The sequence below is a fragment of the Alexandromys fortis genome, unplaced genomic scaffold, assembly GCF_014885135.2.
Source record: "Alexandromys fortis isolate MF-2015 unplaced genomic scaffold, M_Fortis_MF-2015_v1.1 scaffold_38, whole genome shotgun sequence".
NCBI classification, from domain to species: Eukaryota; Metazoa; Chordata; class Mammalia; order Rodentia; family Cricetidae; genus Alexandromys; species Alexandromys fortis.
The window spans coordinates 145,026-167,622 of NW_026067916.1; the positions used below are offsets into that span (position 1 = coordinate 145,026).

General features: G+C 37.9%; 2 protein-coding genes across 7 annotated transcripts in view; one reads left to right on the plus strand and one right to left on the minus strand.

Annotated features, from left to right (window-relative positions):
- Positions 1 to 18,067, minus strand: part of Abcb1 (ATP binding cassette subfamily B member 1) — a 142,995-nt gene extending 124,928 nt beyond the window's left edge. For 2 of the 4 annotated variants that reach the window (XM_050139859.1, XM_050139858.1), the window contains exon 1: positions 17,947 to 18,067. The gene's annotated coding sequence lies outside the window, so the exon portion shown is untranslated. The remainder of the gene's footprint in view (positions 1 to 17,946) is intronic. The other 2 variants (XM_050139861.1, XM_050139860.1) reach the window with 2 other exon arrangements.
- Rundc3b (RUN domain containing 3B) overlaps positions 1 to 22,597 on the plus strand; it is a 155,130-nt gene that overhangs the window by 32,648 nt on the left and 99,885 nt on the right. For all 3 annotated transcript variants that reach the window (XM_050139865.1, XM_050139866.1, XM_050139867.1), the window contains exons 3-4: positions 7,866 to 7,999; positions 15,806 to 15,891. In XM_050139865.1, coding sequence (XP_049995822.1) covers positions 7,866 to 7,999; positions 15,806 to 15,891 — 220 coding nt within the window. The remainder of the gene's footprint in view (positions 1 to 7,865; positions 8,000 to 15,805; positions 15,892 to 22,597) is intronic.

Consider the following 22,597-nt stretch of genomic DNA (forward strand, 5'->3'; position numbering starts at 1 on the left):
TAAGAGACCTATATCAGTGTACTAACCATGTCGTAAACTGGGTCTTAGATTTAGAAAGTTTCATCACTTTATATGATAGATAGAGCGAGATTTGTCATAAACTTAGTTGTGTAATAGGTTATTTTTCTTAGATGATATTTAATGGAAATTATCACTAGTAAGTTTTTGGTTCTACAAATAATAATACCACAAATCTTGCAAGATAGAGATAATATAAGCATCACTTAAGTACATTCTTACTATTTTCAGGAGAAAATAGTCTATTCTGATTTTAATTTTAATGTTGGAATATTTTGATAGTTTAGTTTGATGTAGTTGTAGATCCTTTCAGATGCTTTAATATTTGTTAATATTTAATATTTGTTAAACTGTTGTATTTCAGGGTAAGATAGATGTGGTGTAGCTGTATAAATCTTCCTTTGATTTTTCATAAAATATTACTGTCATTGCTTGTTGTTTGGTTTAATAAAGGCTCTCGTTATTTGGAATGGTGTCAGACAATGTCTTACAGGACATTTCAGTCTTTGCTTATAAGAGAAGGAAATGTCATTTGTTTGGAATATGATTTAAGAAGTTTGGTCTTAGAATTTTCCCGTAGAGCTGAACTAGAATTTTTAAAACAACTTTATAAAACAAAATTTATAAGACTTTTCCAAGTGGTGAGTGTTAAACACTTTGTGGACTGAGCAGATTAATTTGAAAGGCAGCAAGGAAGGTGGATATATGGCAGGGTTTGGAGGGAGGAAACAATGGGGAAAATGAAGTAATTGTATTTTAACCTTAAAAACTAAAGAGATTATGTAAAAATAAAATCATCTGAGAGGGAGAAACTTTCTTTAAAGGTTGGAAGTCACAGCAAATAAAAGTCTGTCCTGCAGAGCAGGGATTTACTGTTGTGTTGTTGCTGGAATGCTGTTTCCAACGTTCAGGAAAAGGATGACCTGTAACATGCTGGGGCACAAATAGACCACTGCTATTTCAAAACATGTATTTATAATTTTCAGAAATGTTAAACCTAAAAATGTGTATTTATTTTTAAAGCTAAAAGTTCCTGAGCCAGATAGCTCAAACAGCTTCTCTTAATCAGCCCTACAAATTCTGACATGAAAAGTGAGCACATGCATTCGGGCTCCTGCTCACTTTAGAAGCTCCCCTAAGTCTTGCATTTGGAGAGAGTGACCCTAAGTCTTGCATTTGGAGAGAGTGGTGCAAGCAAAAGGGCGCCCTTGCTGCTTATTGTGAAGACTTACAACAGCCCAGTAGCTCAGGCCACAGGCAGCGCTTAGTGTTCTTCCTAGAGGAGCATCTCACATGCGTCTTCATTGGGTTAGTGTTGTTTATGAGATGTAAGTGTGTGTTCTTTCTTCAGGGGTATGTGTGCCTTCTTATTTGAACTATTCAGTGTAGAATTATGAGCTGGCTCATCTCCGGTATGCTGGTGATGTCTCCTGCCACTGAGCTACACAGAGCATGGAACTGAGTACTGGGGAGGGCTGTGTCGGTTAAGTCATCTTTCCTGGTACATTGCATGGGCTGTGAAAAACTTCTAGTTTTGTTTCTTTAAATCTAGAGGGTCCGAGTGTCTTTCTCTAAATTTTAAAATTAAAATCTTGTTTTAGACTAATTTATGTGAGTCTATTCTTCCTTTCCCATATGACCCCGTATATTTCCATTGCTTCCTTCTTTAGTACTAGTTTTATTAGTTGTACATATTGTGCAGTTATATTTATTAGAACTCATAGTGATAATTGTCAGGTTATTATTTCTCAACATCTTAAATGCTGTATAATAATACTTGATGGTATGGAAACTGTAAGTTCAAGGAAACGGCATGAATTTTCCAGTCACTCAACAAAACATACATGAGTTCTATCACCAGTAACTGCTCTGCATCCACTCACCTTTACCAGGAGAATATTTCTGAGTTTCTTTTCTCCCTGTTAGATTGAATAGCTTTATTTACTCACTGAAAATATCATACTAAATTTCCTGCCATATGCAAATATTGTTGAGCCTCTGTATTTTTATCTTTTGAGACAGGGTTTCTCTGTGTAACAGCCCTGGCTGTCCTGGAACGCACTTGATAGACTAGGCTGGCCTCAGACTCACAGATATCTGCCCGCCTCTGTTTCCTGAGTGCTGGGATCAAAGGCGTGCGCCACCACCGCCCAGCTTTGTTTCATTAGCCTCTGTAATGTGAATTAACATTTTTTCACATGTTTAATTAGGAAAGTTATTTTTTTCAAAGGTTAGAGCAGGACAAGTGATAAAACATAGACAGCAAGTATATTTTCATTTTCTTAATGTGGATTCCCACATGTAATCATTTTAAACAGTTACTTTGTCTTTTGTGCTGTATGTACAATGGACATGGGTTACGTTTTATTTCTTTAGGACTGACATTTATTTGACCTTTGAAGTCCAGGCTGGCCTCTGACTCTTCAGTTTTCTCACCTCAGCATCCAGAGGACTGGGATTATAGACATGCGCCATACAGCCAAGTCATGTATTTAAACCTTATGCTAACGATGCCACTGACAGGAAAACACAAGCTTGGCACTCTTTTTGGACAGGCAGTAAGTAAAAATTCATATTAGCAGTAATTCCGTTATTAGCTTTTTAATGAAACATTTTATTTTGTTTTAGATGATTAAATTGACTAATTTTATGTTTTATATATATTCAGATATTTTTATGTTTATGCTTATAATTGAAAGTACATATATACATAGTCCTCAAGAACTTTTAAAAGATAACTCCGGCTGGGTGGTGGTGGCACATACCTTTAATCCCAGTACTCGGGAGGCAGCAGCAGGCAGATCGATGTGAGTTCGAGGCAAGCCTGGTCTACAAGAGCTAGTTCCAGAACAGGATCCAAAGCTACAGAGAAACCCTATCTCTAAATAAATAAATAAATAAATAAATAAGAGTCTATCTTTAATATTTAAATAACATGAATGAACCAACTGGACTTGTTTCTTAGAGTTAAATTTGTTTTTGTAGCTTCAGAAATCATTTAGATAGAATTTGAGAGTATGTAGACAGCTTGTGTAAGAGCTTTGTTTGCAGTTCTAGCAAGGGGTTTATCTTCTCTTTCTCTCGCTCTTTTTTTTTTTTTCTTTTTCAAGAGAGGGTTTCTCTGTGTAGCCTTGGCTGTCCTGGAACTCTCTATGTTTACCAGACTGACCTTGAACTCACAGAGGTCTACCGCGCCTCTGTCTCCTGAGTGCTAAAATAAAAGGTGTGTGCCACCACTACCCAGCTGGGAGTTAGCTTCTCTTAAAGTCAATGCTTCTGCGTGTGAAGAGTTTCTTGTCTTAAACCCAGAGTCTTACTTTGGAGATGTTGCATGTACCTGGGCTGAGAAAGAAGGAAGGCAGGTCTATCTTGTGTGCCGAGTTGATTAAACTATCATAAAGATGCCACTGCTCTATTTAAGGCCTTATGACATGCCACCCCATGAATAAGTTCTCAGTTCATATTACAGGAAATCATTCTTTTAGGCAAGTCATTGAATTTCCTGCAGAACATTCATTGTAGTCATCTGTAGGGCTTAGTGCCCACTCTGCCGCTGAATGCCATTCTAGTTCTGGTTTTCTAGGTCTTTGTTTCTCTTCTCAACAGGGCTCTTCTGAAGTTTGCACATTATTTTCCCCAGCCATGTGAAACTCATGAACGTATACAAAGGTTTATAGCTGCATATTGAAGAACAAATTAGGCCCTGTGTAAAGCACGCTTCTCATGAATATCTCCTTGCAGAGGAAATTCTGCATCAGTACAGACCTTTACACGCCATCTTTCCCCATGGGTACCATCTACAGCCTGTCAAATACAGTATTGCCTTTCTCTGCCTACTTTTCTAACTTCTGTTTCTCGTACTTCCTTGTTAGGGAGATTGAGAACAAAGAGAATTGTTGTGCGTTTTCCCCTCTGCATCATATATTACTACAGTTAAGAGAAATTAGACACTTGTACCTTTTGAATTCATAAAATGATCTCAAATACTAGGAGGCAAAGACAAGTGGCTGAGATTGGAAACATTTTGAGGAACTGTAGAAAGGTTGCTTTGAAACTTCTTTGGAATCTAAGGAAGTAATAAAAAAAAGACTCAAATTTGCATCCCATTTCTACTTTGCTTTATGGTACAAGAACTTACTTCCCTTACCTGTGTATGGTTAACAGTGGCAATATTAACGTCTGTGTAGTACTTAATATGAAATAGGTTCTGTGATACTTGTGGCATATACAGGATGTGCTGGCATGACCCTCAATGCTATCAGGTAGGTATTAGCATGACTCTACATTGACAGAGGAGCTCAGACATAGAGTGAAGTTGAAATAGTTGTTCAATGTCACATAGCTAGAAAGCGATCTCAAGATCCACGTGTCTCAAGAGCCCCCCAGCCTTCTTTGCTTCCTTGTATGTCATACTTTAGATGGCTAACAAGTTGATGACATGCAAAGTTCCTAAAAGACAAACATACAGAGTCGTCATAGAGAAGCTTTTTAAACGCAAGTATAGGGAGCGGATGAAGGAAACAGGGCAATTAGGAAAGTCTAAGAGGAGGATGAAGATTATAAATATCCCTGCATATTTTTATTTGTTGGTAGTAAGATTTTATTTTTAAAGAGACATTAAATTTTAGAGCCCTTTGAATAAAACTTTATAGGCACCTTTTCATTTTTGTTGACACATAGTGAGAATGAGTTTGTATAGACTAAGCAGAGGTAGAGTTCTGATTGCCTGAAGCAGAGAAAAGTGAGTGAGACAGGGTGTGTTGATAGTAAGACTAGCTAGAAAAACCACACATGGCGTATTACAGAAAGGCATCGTAAATGTCCTGGATATTGAGTTACAAGTTGTAGAACTTCTGCTAGTTGATTGTTGCCTGAGTCCTCCTCCAGGGATCTTGATTATTCAGTAGGGAGGAAGGTCAGAAATGAGTTTGTTTTTAAAACCATCTAATTTAGTAGCCGTGGTTGGGAGTTACTCAAATATCTTAGACATTGGACTCCAAACTGCAATTTATAAAACACCTGTAGAGAAATAATTACTAGAGAAGGGAAGAGCTCAGACCAATACCTCAGTCCAAATAAAGAAGTGCGTATTTAAAGTGTAAAAGCAAATGTTTCTGTAGTGAGATTAAACAACTTCCTGGGTAACATTCATATTTCCAGGTAACCAAAGTGGATGTTTCTCATGTTCCACTTTAGAATACTAAGTGTGTATAATTGTATAACACTAAACAAACTCAATGGGTTGTATTTATATGTGTGCATTTATATATCTGTATGTAGCAATAATAAAAAGAAGTTATTAATTTCAGGAGTGGGGGCATTGGAAGGGGTTGGGCAGAGGAAAGGAAAGGGGAGAAATAATGTAATCGTATTTAATTAAAATAAAAAAATAAACACTGAACTAGACAAAGAGGCTCATATATACCTGATACTCTGAGTCCTATTTAGAGCTATTAATAATGACATAAGATACACCAAGTAGAATGTCTTTTCAGGCACAGGCATGTAATTATCCAAATATAAAAGATGAGGTTGGATAGAGGAGCTTCTTCCTGAGCAGTGTAAGAGCCAGAGGGCAGGGAGGACAGAGAAAACAGGCCCTCTAAATTCACATGAGCAAGCCCACACGAGCTCAGACTCTGAGGCAGCGTGCACAGGGCCTGCACGCCTCTGCACCAGGTCCTCTTCCAGCGTAGTGTTTTTATGGGATTCCTGAGTGTGAAAGAATAGGACTTTGTGCTTTCTTGTGCCTTCTCTTGGGCTCTTTTTCTTCTGTTTGTTTGTTTAGTCCTAGTCTGTTGTGTTGGCTTGTGTTTTCTCTTAATATATTTTTTTTATTATTCCTTAGAAGCCTGATTGTTTTCTAATGAGAGACAAAGGTAGATCTGGATGGGAGGGGAAGTGAGGAGAACTGAGAGGGAAGGGAGGGGAAACTCTAATCAGCATATAGTATGTGAGAAAAAAATCTATTTTCAGTAAAAGGGAAAATATCAAATGGAAAAAAAGCATATTTAACAAATGGGGCTGGCATAACTGGATATCAACATGTAGAAGAATGAAAATAGACCCATATCTATCACCATGCACAAAACTCAAGTTTGGATCAAAGACCTCAACATAATGCCAGCCACACTGAACCTTATAGAAGAGAAAGTGGGAAGTACACTTGAATGCATTGGCCCAGAAGACCACTTCCTAAATATAACTCCAGTAGCACAGACACTGAGAGAAACAATTAATAAATGGGACCTCCTGAAACTGAGAAGCTTCTGTAAAGCAAAGATCATGGTCAGCAAGACAAAACGGCAGCCTACAAAATGGGAAAAGATCTTCACCAACCAAACATCAGACAGAGGTCTGATTTCCAAAATATACAAAGAACTCAAGAAATTGGTCATCAAAAGAACACATAATCTAATAAGAAAATGGAGTACAGACCTAAACAGAGAACTCTCAACTGAAGAATATAAAATGGCTGAGAGGCACTTAAGGAAATGCTCAACATCCTTAGTCATCAGAGAAATGCAAATCAAAACAACTCTGAGATTCCATATTACACCCGTAAGAATGACCAAGATCAAAAACACTGGTGACAACTTATTCTGGAGAGGTTGTGGGAGAAAGGTAACACTTCTTCATTGCTGGTGGGAATGCAAACTGGTACAGCCCCTTTGGATGTCAGTGTGGCAATTTCTCAGAAAATTAGGAAACAACCTTCCTCAAGACCCAGTAATACCACTTTGGGGTATATATCCAAAAGATGTTCAATTGTGCCACAAGGACATGTGCTCAACTATGTTCATAGCAACAAGCCAGAACCTGGAAACAACCTAAATACCCCTTGACCGAAGAATGGATAAGGAAAATGTGGTACATTTACATAATGGAGTACTACACAGCAGAAAAAAATAACACATCTTGAATTTTTCAGGCAAATGGATGGAGCTAGAAAACATTATTTTGAGTGAGGTAACCCAGACACAGAAAGACAATTGTCACAGGTACTCACTCATAGGTGGTTTTTAAACATAAAGCCAAGAAAACCAGACTACAAATCCCAGAGAACTTAGACAACAATGAGGACACCAAGAGAGACATACATAGATCTAATCTACATGGAAAGTAGAAAAAGACAAGATCTCCTGAGTAAATTGGGAGTATGGGGACCTTGGGGGAGGTTTGAAGGGGGGAGGGGAGAGGAAGGGAGGGGAGCAGCGAAAAATGTAGAGCTCAATAAAAAAAGGGGGGGGGAGTTAAAGGGATGTGGTTGGATGCAGGTAAGTAAAAGTACCATGAAAATGAGGATGGTGTATAGCTCAGGTTCTCACAGGTCGGTGACTACATGACAACCAGCGATGACTCTCAGAGGAGGGTTTTGTGGGGACAGAAGAGTGTGGTAGAAGAGCGTGACTCTCCAGTGGATGCGCAATGCTCATTGGTTTTATTGCTTGTAGGGTCAATACAGCCTTTTAAAGAGAAATAAAAATATCCATCATTTACTTTCTGTTCTTCACCATAGGAAAGGTTTATAATCCAACTAGTCCCACGTAAAGGAGTGCTCACCCAGTGTCCAGGAAGCTCGGGAAAAGCTCCCTGTGCTGCAGTGAAAACCTCAGACAATGAGATATTTTTAGTGTCCGGTTCCTTTCCATTTCATGTGAATAATAATTCAGAATTAACTATGTCGGATTTCAAAAGTAACTCGAGCAATTGTCGAGTGAGATTCTGTTTAAGATTTCTCCAGACCACACACTCTAGTTTCATTCACTGCTCGGAGTTTTACTGCTCGTGCCTTTTGACTTTTCTGGACTAGTGTATTTATTCTGTGTTACAATTATCTCCTGAAGGTCAAGTAACCTGGTTTGGTTATGAAAGTCCTCGTAGCTTCTGGGACTATATCAGAGTGGCTTGCCGGAAAGTTTCTCAAAACTGTATCTGCAGCATTGAAAATATGGAAAATGTCAGTTCCTCCAGAGCTAAGGTAAGGCTTGACAATCTGAACTATGTCTGATCTAATTAGAAGTTATTTTACTTGGACAGAAAATATTTGAACTCTGTATTAAAAAACAATGTTTCCTTTTTTTGTTAGAATTTGCGCATTACCCAGGTTAACTTTTAGAGGCTTTATTTTTATTTCATTGTGTGTGCTTATTTTATAATACTGTCTGTCAAATTATCACTGTCTTATCTTGAGTAGCAGGAGGATATGAACCTACTCACTGCAAATTTCCTGTTAAGAAACAGTTTTAAAGTATATCCTCGGCAAGCTAGGTATGTTACTGCTTGCCTGTAATACCAGTACTTGGGCGGCAGAGGCAGGCGAATATCTGAGTCCAGGTCAGCCTGGTCTACATACAGAGTGAAGTCACAGAGAAATGTTGTCTTGGAAAACCTATATATGTATATATATATATATATATATTCCCGAGGAATCCGTAGAATCTTCAGAGGCCTCTCTTTGAGTGTCTGTAATCTCCAAACCAACACTTCGTGTTCCTTTTCTTTCCTCGGTGTTAATATTTACACTACTGTGCATACTGGTACAGTAGTGACCAGACCTGCATCAAATGAGACAGGTAGCCACTGAATGCTTTCCTACCATGCAGTATATACATATTATATAGATATATTAATATGTATATATAAACAGTTTTACTTCAGAATGTCTACTGAATGGCATAGTAAGAATTGATTCTTCAATTTAAGCTTTGACTAGGTATTGACCACTCAATTTAGTATGGCAATGTGTAATATGATTGGGCGTGATTATACATGCCTGTAATTTCAGCACCAGGGAGGCTGAGGCATAGAGGGAAGATTGAGGGTTTGGGGCCAGCGTGGGAAACATAATTAGTTCCAGCTAGGCTAGATGTTATAGTAAGCTATGTCGGAAAATATTTCTGTGTGTATCTGTGTGTGTGTGGTGTGTGCTGTGTTCAGATGCACAGATTGCACATTGGTGAGTGCACATACAGAAGCCATAGCAGGATATGATTTCATCACTCTTTACTTTGTTGCCTCAAGTCAAGGTCTTTTTCTAACTGAAAGGCTGCTAGTTTGGGTTGGGCTGGCTGGCTGATGAGCTGGAGAATCTCTGGAAATGACTCTCTCTCCCCCAGTGCTAGAGTTACAGTCATGCTGGCTTCTTTGTGGTTTAGTTACTCATGCTTACAGGGCAAATGCCATTGAACCCTCAAAACATCCCCATTTACTGAGGTTCAGAAGGTTAGGTATAGGAAATATTCATAGATATAGTCTAACTAAAAGCTTTCTTTGGGTCCTCCATAATTTTAAAATTTATATAAACAAATCAAAAAAGATTTTTAAAAATGCCTAACATGCTAAAGTAAGGTGTTTTAACATTAGTTTCAGAAATATTTTATGTTTTATTGGACTGTTCTAAGTAGAAAAATAACAATTTACAGTTTGAAGATCAAGTTAGTTCATTATTTTAGAATTCTAAAATTGAAATTAGACCTCAGTTGAGTTTCTATCAGTTTTGCTTTTAGCTTTCCCTATGACTTAGGAATGGTATCTCAATTTGTTTAGGTGAAAAAGACTAGTTGTATTTTTGATGAACTGAATCTATACAAGCAAACCCTTGTAGCACATAAACTTTTTTTTTTATTTTCGTAAGGTTTTTTTTTTCACTGTCTGCTTGAGATTGCAATCTGATAGCTTTTACTAAAATTGTTAAACCTGCCACCACCCCATTTTTATTGTAAATAGACTTTTTTCAGAAAATAAGTTCTGATTGTGATTTTCCGTGCTCGTTGTCTTCCCAGTTCCTCCCATCCAGATCCACACCTTTTCCGTCTGTAACAGAAAACAAACACGCATCTACGGAGCAATAATGAAATAGGACAAGACAAGACAAGCAGTTCAGAATAAGACAAAATAAACAGGAGGAAAACCTCCAGAAACACATATAGATGCAGAGGCACATGTGTTCACACACACAGGAATCCCTTGAGAGCTCAAAACTGGAAGCCATACTGTATACACAAAGGGCCTGCATTCAAGTTCTCGGCTTCTCACTCTTCTATGAGAAAAGTGTGTTTTAGAATCAGTCGTTTTTATAAAGAAGATCTTCAAAGATAATCAGAACCTTTCAAACACATAGTTCTCCGGCGTTACTCTCCTCCAAGTCTCATGATGCTGTCTGCATCATGGTTTAAAAACCATGTCTGGGGTTCATTCAGATTCAGCTAGAGGCACTCAGGTTGGGGGAAAGACGCCTCTGTAAATCTCAGTTTCTGATCTGGTAAAGGGAATAATGGCTCGCATTGCCAGGGTCTTTCTTTTAGTTTGTCATGTTTTTCGTGGCCTTCTAGACAACAATGTCAGTTGAGACAACATTTGTAATAGAGAATCACTTCTTCACATTCTCTATAGTTTTAATTGGACAGCAAAATGAATATTGTTGATGATCTAAATGGCTTTGAAAATGCAATAAATGGCAAAGGTAGTTGGGCTTTGACTGCAAATTTAACAGAAACAGAATTTGCCCCATCTGGTGGTAAAATCAGAAACCCAGATGCTTAAGTACTGTGAGAAATTAGATTCCCGCAGTGGCTGGGATAAGACTGAGAACCAGAACATGAAAATGCTGATCACTTCCACAAGTTGAAAGTAGACATAACCAAAACCATGAGGACAAGAAAGGTGACTTCAGTTGGCAGGCTGCAAGAGCAGAAATGACAATCAGCTGGCGTGAACTTGGATGTAGATTTCTCCGTGTGGCCCCCTTTTTGTGTGACCCTGGACAGAAGGTCCTGGTGTGGCCGCGGACTCATGACGAGTGTGAGACACGGAGTCGATGTCCTTCACAGCCTCTGAGTTTGCAACTCACTGCTCAGCAAAAGAAAACAAATGCAGTTTCCTATAATAAATCTAGTCCCCCTCTCCACTTGGTTGCATATGAGCAGCGCTTGTTGCCTTTGTTTCCTCAGCACGGCATACGCTGTGTGTAACAGCTGCATACAGAGAGGAATATTTGGCTTGAGTAAGTCTCTCACGACAGTTTCCAGTATTGTATCACACAGATTAAGTCATTTTTAGAAGTGCGGTAATTTGCTTCTCGAAGGGCTTCCTGCATCTGGGATAGCTCCTTTTCTACTGGATGATGAAATCCCCAAATTCCAGTAAACACATTTTAAGGGAGAAATACTTAATCATAGTGTAAGCACACAGAATCATGGAGAAGTAAAATTTGTGTTGCAAAGTTGTTGAGTCATTATGAAGGATTACTGGTTAGATCATTATTTATATCACTTATGTTCAATGACATATATTTCTGTTGACTTATGGGGAAATTGTTCAAAGGAAGTTACATGGAACATGGATTAATGAAGAGTTTAGCTTAGTAACAGAACACTGGATAACGTAAAAATAAGAAACCAACTTTCTAGTTTTCAAATTTAAATTAAGCAACATGAGCATAAAAGGTATTGTAAACTTCTTTAATACAGGCTAGAATCATATGTACATAATTGGCTTGTCCCCAAAATGCAGAAAGTAATTGAGGCGATAAAAATGATAAGAATTATAGCTTTTTAATACAAAATTACTTTTCAGAATGAGCCTTATTTTAAGAGAGAAGTTGATAACCACAAGGGCCATAATGCAGCCATGAAGTCAGAAAGAATCTGAAGAGACAGCATCAGACTCTCAGCAGGAGGATGGGGCATTGGAGGGAAAGAGACTTCCTGTTCCTCAGATCCCAAGAGGAAGTACATAGGAGAGATAGCCACCATGCAGGGCATGGCATGCCCCTTCTGAAAGGAGAGACGTTCCAGAAAAGGGTGGGTGATGTTGTGACACGAACGGGGTTTGGGGGTGAGCAGATTTCATACCACATCTATCATGGCCTGGCTTGCATCCCCGTGGACATATTCAAGGTAGAGCCATAAATTTACCATGCAGGCAGAGAGAGAAGGGAATGGTGGAGAGGGATATGGGGAGAGGCAGAGTCTGATTTCTTGGAGAAAGGGGAGCAGTCAGATGGTCTGTGAGCTTGGATTAAGCAGCAGTTAACTGACTGAAGGTTTTCATTTTATTCTGTAGAAATAAGAGATTAACTTCTGGAAAAACTAGGAAGAATGTTTTGTAAATACGCCAGAAAGTTCACAGGGATCATCAGAAAAAGGTCTAAAAGTGATGCCCTTCTATATGACCCCCAAGGAAAAATATTAGCTGTGGAGAGAAAGGAATAAGTGCTCCAGGTTATTGTTAACAGCACCTGCTATTAGATCAAATCAAGCTTATCAAGGACATCAAGCTACCTGTGGTGGTGCGTGCCTGTTACCTCAGCTCTCAGGAAGCTGAGGAGGATCCCAAGGTCAAGGCCAGTTTGGGCTGTGCAGCAACACAAATAGTTTCCAAAAAGAAAAGAAAAGAAAAATATGACTGATACCAAGAAAACTACAAAAGAAACCGAACTATGGGTCATAAATATGATAAACTCTGAAATAATAGCAGTGACTAAATAAATGGAAGCAAAGATGAGTATTGGGAAACTGAACATTTAAAAGAGCTAGCTATGAAATAGAATTCTCATCAAACAACCATATGCTGAGCCTAATGATCTCAATGGCCTCCAAAGGACTCGATCACATAAAGTAGGTTCTGTAACCACAGTGGAAGTAAGCTGGACTCGGTACCAACAGAACAACAAAATGCTTTTATGAGTGAAAATTTGAAGGACTTCTAAGTAGCTCATTGGTCAAAGAGGAAATCATAATCAAAAGACTTAAGAAGGCTGTGTTTGAGTAACGAGAAATGCTAGAAATCAGTTATCAGAGATTTCATTTCAAAAAGCAACCACACGAGTAGTAATTGAGTAGAAGGAAAGAGAATAACGAGCAACACCTCAATCACGTTGAAGCAGATTTATCCAGAATAGCAAACTAAAAGCTGTGGGTCTTTTTTTGACGGTTGGTATAATTAATAGATTTCAGCAAATCTCTTAATGAAATAGAACAGATTATAAAATATTCAGAATGAAGACAACACCAACCCCATAGATCCCATAGACCAGTAGTTTTCAGCCTGTGGGTCTTGACCTGTTTGGGAGTAAGTATCCTGCACAACTGGTGTTTACATCATGATTCGTAACAGTAACAAAATTAGTTATGAAGTGACAATGAATAATTGTGTGGTTGGGGTCACTACAAGATGAAGAACTATATTAAAGGACCGCAGCTTTTAGAGTGTTGAAAACCACTGCTGTAGACAGTAAAATCTGCAAAAGTGATGGAAATTGGAAAATCCTTTGAAAAATAACCGCTTGACCGATCTGAAATAGAGAACATTTGCATATCCTGACAGTTAGGCTGAACTGTAACTAAAACGTGCTCCTTCGTGCAGATCCATTTGTAATCTGGTGGAGATCTGTGTGAAATTTAGACTGTCTTTTGTCAAATGTATCAAGGCAGATACCTTTACTCTTTGATGTCTTTTTTTCTCTTTTAAATGATGACATCTCATTCTTGGATGAGACAGGAAGGTAGAGCTCATAGATCAGTCTGTTTGGGGATGAGATGACGGGTTTTTTTTTTTTTTTCTTTACTAATGGCATTTTTTTTTGTCTCATCATATAGTAAAGTAAGGATAATATTATAACCAAACGCACCAATTTTATGGGGACTATTTTAATATACACAGAAGACTTTTAGCAGTCTCGCAATACTGTCCTTAAGAGCTATCTATGTTCATGATTTTTTTGAAGTCTCAGTGATTTGCCATTGTCAAGGAATAAAGTCTAAGTTCCATAACATCGCTTTAGGCTTTCTATATCTTTGTGGCCAACAGCTTTCATAAGTCTTGTTTGTTTTTCCATTCTAGTAAAAGTTCTTTCATTGAAAAAAAAAATAAATCATTAAAATTAGCACAATTTGTTACCACAACAGAGAGTTCCACGCAATTCAAGGACAGGAAACTGAGTGCAGCCCAGCTCTGTGTGGCCTGGAATTAATAAATCAGGAAGCAGGACTTTCCCCACATTCTTATCTAGCCACAGCACAGCCTCCTGTGCCTAATTTTCTCTGGACGGTGCCTTCGCTTACTTCTGTACTTGTGACAGGGTAACCTTTTGATTCCGCAGCCCACTGCTCGCTTCTGCATCTGTTAGACTGTTTCCAGTGAGAATCTGGGGACTGTTGGGCAGCCAGCAGCTTGCCTTTTCCTTCCTGCTTCAGTCAGCCCCACCTCATGTGAGTTCCTCCAGGCTCACTCAAAAGGAACAATGGACTGAGTGAGTGCAGGGCAAGCTAAAAGTTAGGGTAGTAGGAAGCTTGGCTGCAGGTAATCCCCGTTGTTGGTTTTCTCCCCAGCAGCACTGCCTTTCTCGCCTGACTGTTTTTTATCACTTCCTAGATTGGCTCCTTTCTTGTCCATGAGTAGCTGAATTCATATATCTGTAGACATTTTCATGCCTTTCTCTGGTTGAGCATAATATACATATTGATTATGATCTTTACTCCTATTGCTATTTCAGTGCTATTGCTTTCTGTGTTAGTTAGTTGTTATGAATTTTCCTGGAGATTTGGGAAGGACTAAGTAGAAATGAAAGTAAATGATACTTTACAATCTCTTTAGATATTATTCCTTATATTCTTTCAATATATAGGCTACAAAAAGGATTGGAGAGGTAACCCAGTGAAGTAAAGTGTTTGCTGCCCAGGCATGATGACCTGAATTCAAATGTCCAGCACCCACCCCCCAAAATCCTGGTGTGGTTGCCCTGGTCTATAAGTCCAGATCAGAGGTCTGGGGGATTAGAGCAGAGACTGATGAATCCCATGTGGCTAGTCAATCTAGCCAGAACAACCAAATGAACCCCAGGTTCAATGAGAGACATTGTCAAAGAAAGAAAGGAAGGAAGGAAGGAAGGAAGGAAGGAAGGAAGGAAGGAAGGAAGGAAGGAAGGAAGGAAGGAAGGAAGGAAATGGAGCAATAGATAAAGAACCTGTAATTGACTTCTGACCTCCACACATAGACAGGCAAGTACAACCACATACACACACAGAAACCTATACATCTGTAAGGAATATTTTGGAGTATTAACAAAGACTAGCTAATGCCAACTACTAAAAAGGGTTAACACTTTCTCGTATTTGTTAAATGATTCACAAGTCAGAATTGTCTCCATGATTCTTGGCTGAAATATGCTGACATCTGAGTTGAGCTTTGTTTCTTGTTTTTGTTTTGTTTATCAGTGGGGTGGAGTTAAAACCAGAGCCTGGAGCATGCTATACCAATGCTACATCCCCAGTCCTTGGCTTTTTGTCTTTTTTTTTTTCTATTTTAAATCTATAGTAGCATCTTTACCAACAGATTTAGTAGCTGTTGATTTGGGCTTGTGATTGGTCATATATTGTAATTTATTGTTGGTATGAAAATCTCTTCTTGGGGCATAAGTAGAAAATTGTCTCACACGTGTTGCTGGAGGAACTACTGAAAGACTCTGCTTCATGTGTCTCACTTTAACTAGCATGTTGCCTTTTGACATTGAAGTAGAATTTTATATAAATGTACTTTATGAGTCAAAATACATCTCTGTCTAACCCAAGTAGCTCATTTTCATCAGAAGACATAGTAGTGGATTGATATGTCATATGTCTTCTGAAAAACAAAATATATGCTTAATATTATCAAAGTTTTCTGTTTTATCTTAGTCATTCTTGATTTTGAATTATATGTTCCATATTGTTAATATGCATATATTTGATAGTGTATAGAAAATATTCTTTAAGTTTCTTATTTGATCCTTTCTTGTTCCTCGTAGGGTAGAGCCTGGATCAGAGTAGCTCTCATGGAAAAGCATTTGTCTGAATACATCTCTACAGCTTTGAGAGACTTCAAAACAACCAGGTCTAACAGTCCTTTCAACTTTCTAATGTTTGTGACTTGAAAAATCAGAATGAAGAGGTAGTCTGAAGTTCTAAAATTTCAGGTCATCCATTTTTCTTACTGCTCAGATAAATCTCCTGTCCTCTCAGGAAAGTGTGATTTGTTACCTGAACGTACATTTGACTGCTGATTTGTGTGAAAGGGACTCATGGTGCCTCGGTGTCTTGTCTTTGAGCCATTCTGACTGTCAGTCTTTCAGTGCTCCTGTAGGCTTTTCTGTGGCACATTTGAAGGAGGTTCTCAGTATGACATTCTTAGATATCTATCTCTTTCTCCAGGGTAATGCTTCCGTATTTCTTTGCTGGGGAGGACTATAAATAGATCATTTAGTTCTTTCGCTCACCTGCAGAATTATTGGTGGCTTTGTTGTCTTTTCGGTGTACTCTTTGTAGATATTAATTTTCTAAGGTTACATAGGTTTAAGGGATGACCTGCTGTGTGCTCTGTAAAAATGAAGACCTTACTGTGTTTTAGTTGGTGGTGAAAAGGTTCATAGCAGGACATCAGCCATGAATGTTTAGTTCTTGTCTGGTGATCTACATTTGTTGCTGTTGATAACACTACTTCCCTCCGTGTCAGAAGTGTTTGTAAATGAAGACATTGAGTGATTTCATTACCTTAGACATAAACTGTATAGCACCACAGGCACAAGATGCTATGTAAGATTAAATTAATTAGGATTATAAAAAATTCCATATTTAGCTATTTCGTTGCCATAACACATTTCTGGTACTTCATATACGGCAAGTTGTAGAGCATTTATTCCCCTCTCACAGAAAGTTCTGCTAGCGCGGGCTGCCGCAGTACTCCTGAGTGGCTGTACTTACTTAACCCCATCTTACTTCTGAAAAGATGGCAAATGACAGCTGCAAATCAGTTTGATAGCTAAACGGTTGGGTACAAAGAGCTCCTGAATCTGGCACCCGGTTTCCATGGTGTAGTGTTTAACGCTGTAGATTTTCAGGAAACTTTGACATTTGCTATGGTGTTCTCTTAGCTAGCTAATTGGTTTGGAGCTTTTCTGAGATTTCTTCATTTTTGTAGGTAATAAAACAGTAAGCTTTTAATTTGGCAGACACAATTACAATGATAATAAATTTGATCAAGAAAAAGACTTTAGTTATGAAAGTGTTTTCATAAGATAAATATGGTATGTATTTATTGAGGATATCTTTAGCAACTTCATACTTGGCGCATATCTAAAGATGTAGAGTGAGATGATAAGCTAGCAGTCTTTGAAATTTCGAACTGAACCTGACAAAATGAAATATTTAGTATCACAAAGAGACAAACTTAATTATGAAAAGAGATATTGGGGGTACAAATGCTTTGAAAAAAAAAACTAGCGCGTGGTCTCAGAATCTAATATGCTAACCAAAAAATCCTAAATTAAAACTAAACCTGTGCAATGATTATCTCTTATGTAATCATAATATTTCATTTTTTCTAAATAAACACTAAAACATCTCTTAAGTTGTTAGTCCTATTTCTTAGTTGAAATAATTGGGTGTGGTAGAAATAACTTTTGAATAGATTGTTTTTGGCACAAGGAGTTTAAATATTAAAGGGAACCGTTTTAGCCTTGCCTTACACCTACCTGTACTCTGATGAAAAGGAAATGATTCAGCTCTAAGCACGAAAGTCTCTGAAATAAAAAGCCTTGTAAAAATATACAAACATTCTGTTCAAAACAGAAACGTGACTTAGTGCTTATTATATGCACGTATGTATACACAAACATATCTGCCCTAATCAAGGTGCTTACATGTAAATACAGTGACTTCATAATTCACAAGAAGGAAAGTAAGACACAAAGATATTTCAGAGTTCTCTTCCTAATAAATGAGAAAACCCAGAACATTTTTCTTTTCACTACTTAATGTTAGGATTTTTACTGAAATAAAACCAAGTTTTATTATAAATTATTTTGAATGTAAATCTTGACCCACAAACACATTTGGAAGAGTGAGTTTGTCAAACATAAGGAAAGTACTGGAGAGAATAATTGTACATTACCTTTTACTTGGCTGCTTCTTGATGTGAGTGCTTATAGAAGGAGAAATGAAGCCTCTGAGGATGGGAGTATCTGGAGCAAGTGGATTTCTTCTTCTGTCTGGCTTCACAGACAAAGAGAAATGATAGTCTTAAAAACAGTGGCAATGTGTTTATCCCAGGGCAAGGGGAGGAGCTAAGGCAGGCAACTTTGAAGCCCTAAGCTGTGGCCATCCCAGGATCTTTGTGGGTGGAGGAAGGGCGGGGAGCTGCAGTGCACATTCTTGGAGAACACGACTGCCTTCAAAGTATTAAAGAATTCCCTGTGAACTCCTTGCTGGGGTGGAAAGTGTCTTGAGGGGCAACTGGAAAAAAAGTGAAAATAAAAACTTGAAGTGTTTTGCGATGTAGGAATTTGGGTGTTACTGATAGGCGGCCAGAATTGGGAAGTGATAGAGTAGACTCTTAAGATTTGTTTTTAAAAGAGGAAAATTGGCTTTGGTAGGTAGCATCCTGGGGGGGGGGGGGTCGAACTCAAGTGAAAAGTTACTTTAAAACTGAATTAATTTGTTCAAAGTTAATTTCTGCCTACCCAGAAACTAATAGTAATTAGAAACAATAAACTAAGTTTTATAAATGTCCTATTTGAAACAATATTGAAAATATTTTGGTGATTTTAAGTAATAAATAATGCCAAAAATAAATTTGGAAAATAGAAAAATAAAATTAGCTTTATGGAAACTCACGTTTAGCTGCTTCAGCATTTACTTTATAACTGTAAGTTATGTTATAAAGAAATGTCAGTTTTTACAATATTTGGTCTAAATAAGGGAGGAATTACAGTGTAAAATAAAACTGTAAATTCCCGAACAATCCTTAAAGATAGATAAAGTTTCTTAATTTTAGGAAAGTAAATAAAATAGTGATAAGTTGCTGAATTTTGCAAGAACCAAGAAAAAGTTTTAAAATCTACAAATAGTGATAAGTGTTTACATTAAAGTTGTTCTTCAGTATCTGTGAATTTGCTTTCTCTGGTTTCTGTTACTCATTGACTGGGAAATTCCGGAAGTAATGGATACATTTTATATAACTTGTCTTACAGGTTGTTATTAATACCATCTTTAATCTAGTGTTACTGTTAATCTCTTGCTGAAGTTGTTTATAAGTTAAACTTGACCACAATGTGAGTATACAGCTGCTCCTGGCCTCCTGCTGGCTTCTGTCTGGGGAAACTCACTGTGTGCTGGGATGCCATCACTCAGAACCACGTTTAGTACACCAGCCTGGCAGCATCAGAACTTAGCCTGTTGCATCTCAGTGCTCTCTACCGTTACAGCGGGTCTGTTTATAGAGACTAAGTGTGATGGCATGGCTAACTGGGTGCTCTGGCTCCCTGCTACTGACCAGCTCCCTCCTTGGCAAAGATAACTTTTCAACATCTGAAGCCCAACTGTTGTTGAATTCCCAGTTTTCTCAGTAGTGTTAGGTTAAAAAAAAAAATGGGAAGCCAAACTCACATATTGACTGCCTGTACAGATTTTGGTGTTATCGATGGTTTCAGACATTCAGTGGAATATTTTGGGATGTTCTTCATAGGTGAGGAAAGCTCCTGCATTAAGATGAAAAAATAAATAAATATTAAAAGTTGTTTTTGGGTTGGCCTGTCTCATGACTTATACAGAAGCTCCAATTACGTCAGACTTAAATACAAAATTATTGAAAGAAAACATAGGTTTAGATCTTTGATTAGTTCACTATTTCCTTGATGTGATATCCTATGTACAAAGACAGAAAAAGGTAAATTGGACATCAATATTTATAACTTGGTCCTTCAATGGGCACCATCAAGAGAGTAAAGAGAGAAGAACGTGGACTAGGAAATCACATTCTGATAAAGAGCATGTATCTAAAATATATATAGAACTTTTGCCACACATTAATAAAAACAAATTTTTATCTGATGGAGATCCACAATTTTTTTAAATAGCAGAGTGAAACCTGCATGGATCATTTTCATTGTCAGCTTGACAGAACTTGGATCTCTGGACATACCTATCAGGAGGTTTCTAGAGACATGTAACCGTGGAGACGCTCTGTGAGTGCCGGTGACGGCACACTGTCGGTGGTTCCCAGACTGGAGAGAAACGCGGACACGCGAAAGCCAGAGGAGAAGCCCCCTCTGTGCTTCTGAATCTGCTAAAATGTGAGGGCAGCCTTACGATGCCACCAAAGGGACTGTACATGCCTACTCCTCTGTGGTGGGTTATAGCCTCAATATGTGAGGGTTTTTTTTTTTAATGTAAGCACCTCTCTTAAATTGCTTCTTACCAGTTATTTGGTTATAGCAGCAAGAAGTGGTTAGTGCGAAGCTGGGCATCAGTAGCTGCCAAGAATACAAATCTGAAGTATAATGAATGATATACTATTTGATATCAAGTGAGATATATGTATACAGAAAGGTACATGAAAACAAATGTTGACGAGAATTTGGAAAATTTGGATCCCCAATACATTGTTTAAAAGTTAAAATGGCATATCCACTTTGAAAACAGTTGGCAGTTCCTCAAAAATTTTAATATTACTATTAGAGCTGTCATCTGACACCTGTGGGTGGTATGTGTGGATGTGAGTGATATCTATATGTCAATCATGTATATAAAATTGATGACATAGTTATAAAAGTGGACATCTGTTTATAGCAGCATTATTTATAATAGCTGAAAGAAGAAACAACCCAAATGTCCATCACATGATAAAGAAACAAAATATATTGTATCCATTCACCCAAAAAAATGTTTAGAGTACTGAAACATATTACATAAAGATAAACTTTGGCAACATGCAAAGCCAAAGAAGCCATTCACAGAAGGCCAGATAGTATATAATTTCCTTAATTGGAATGTCCAGGACAGCTAAATAAATACATAGGACCAGGAGTAAGGTGAGGGTTTATCGACTGGGATTGGGAGAATTGTTGGCATAAGAGTTGGACGGAAATGCGGGCTAACAGCTGGCAGGTGCTGTGTCAAGTGGACACGAGTAAGGTCTTCTGGGAAGAGGGAAAAAATTCTTCTGTCACACTAGCGTGTAGGCAAATCTGTGGGTCATTTTCCTGATTAGTGGTTGGTACGAGAAGACCTGGCTCACTGTGGGCAGTGCCATCCCTGACAATTTTACTTAAAATTGGATATACAGGATATTATATAGAAATAAGTATGCATTGTGGAAAGGCTAAACTCTCTGTAATGGCTCTTTTCCAGTGTGTTCTATCTTGCTTTCTTCTTCAAACATCCTAAATGCTTCTGTTCTCTGGGCTCAGTCTTGCATGATCTTTTATTTTTCCTCTATTCATGTTTTTTTTCAGGAATTTTATTCCCTTTCTTGACTCTAAATATCATTGATATCATCCTGAGTCCACATTTAAATTTCCAGATAAATAGTTCATATATGTGCTCCCCTTCTAATAATACTGTTCATTGTTATCAAATAATTTCTCTATGTACAGATAGCTAAATATGTTCACATTTGATTTTTCCTTTGTCCCATGCTTATTAGCGAGTCTTGTTGATCCTATCTTTAACTTATTTGAAATCGCTCTCTTTACCCTCCAAGAGTTCTATCTTGAAAGTAAGAAATCTTGTCAGTTTTTCTGTAGAACATTTAAATGACTGCTTATCAATAGAGGTGGCGTGTTTTTTTTTTTTTTTTTTTTTTTTTCCTTTAACTGCTGGCTGGCTGGGGGACTTGTAATGAGTTGCTTGACTTCTCTGGAAGCAGTCTTTCTCTTAGGCTCCCAGCCAGCTCCCAAATCGAGGTACAGAGATCTGTTATCAGTTATGAAGGCTCCTCTTATACTTGTCTCGCTAGATCTTATAATTAAATTAACCTGTTTCTGTTTATCTATTTGGGACTTTTAACCTTTCTTTCTTTATGTATGTCCTACTCTTTGTCTGTCTGGCAGTTGCCTGGCTGAATGGCCCTAGGCAACCCCCTCTCTCCCTTGTTTTCCTCTCTCTCTTCTGCTTACTCCCTCTGGCTTCCAGCCCCACCTTATCTCTCTACTAGTTAGCTATGGCTGTTCAACTTTATTTGACCAATCAGATGCCTTAGGCAGGTCAGGTGAAACAGCAACACATCTTTCCATAGTTAAACAAGCGCAGCGCAAACAAAAGCAACACACATTTACAAAGATAAAGTAATATTCATAAACAAATGAAATGCATCTTTACATAATTAAAGTAATATTCCACAACAATATAGTAGCAAAATTAAAGAAAACAACATGAGTAAAATAGTTATAATTGTGCCCTATGTTCTATAAATATAGTTCACTATTATTGTAAGTGTCTCACAGCCTACAAAAATTTCTCTAGTTAGACTTATGTAGTCCAGTGTTTCAAATTAAACACTTGAGTGTGCCCTTCTTCAGTGACTCCAAAAGTGTAATCTCATCTTTCCCTCAACAAACTGGTTCCTTACCTTTAAGTATCTACCACCATCCATATGGTCTTTTTCCTTTGTTTATTGCCTATCAATTCCCTGGGACTTTGATATGCTCCAGAGAGAAGGGCTATGTCTGGCTTGTTCACCAGTGTAAATGCAGTAGCAGGATCGTCCTTGTCACACAGAAGGACTTGTTAGTCATTGGAAAAATAAATGTGAATCTCACATTCTT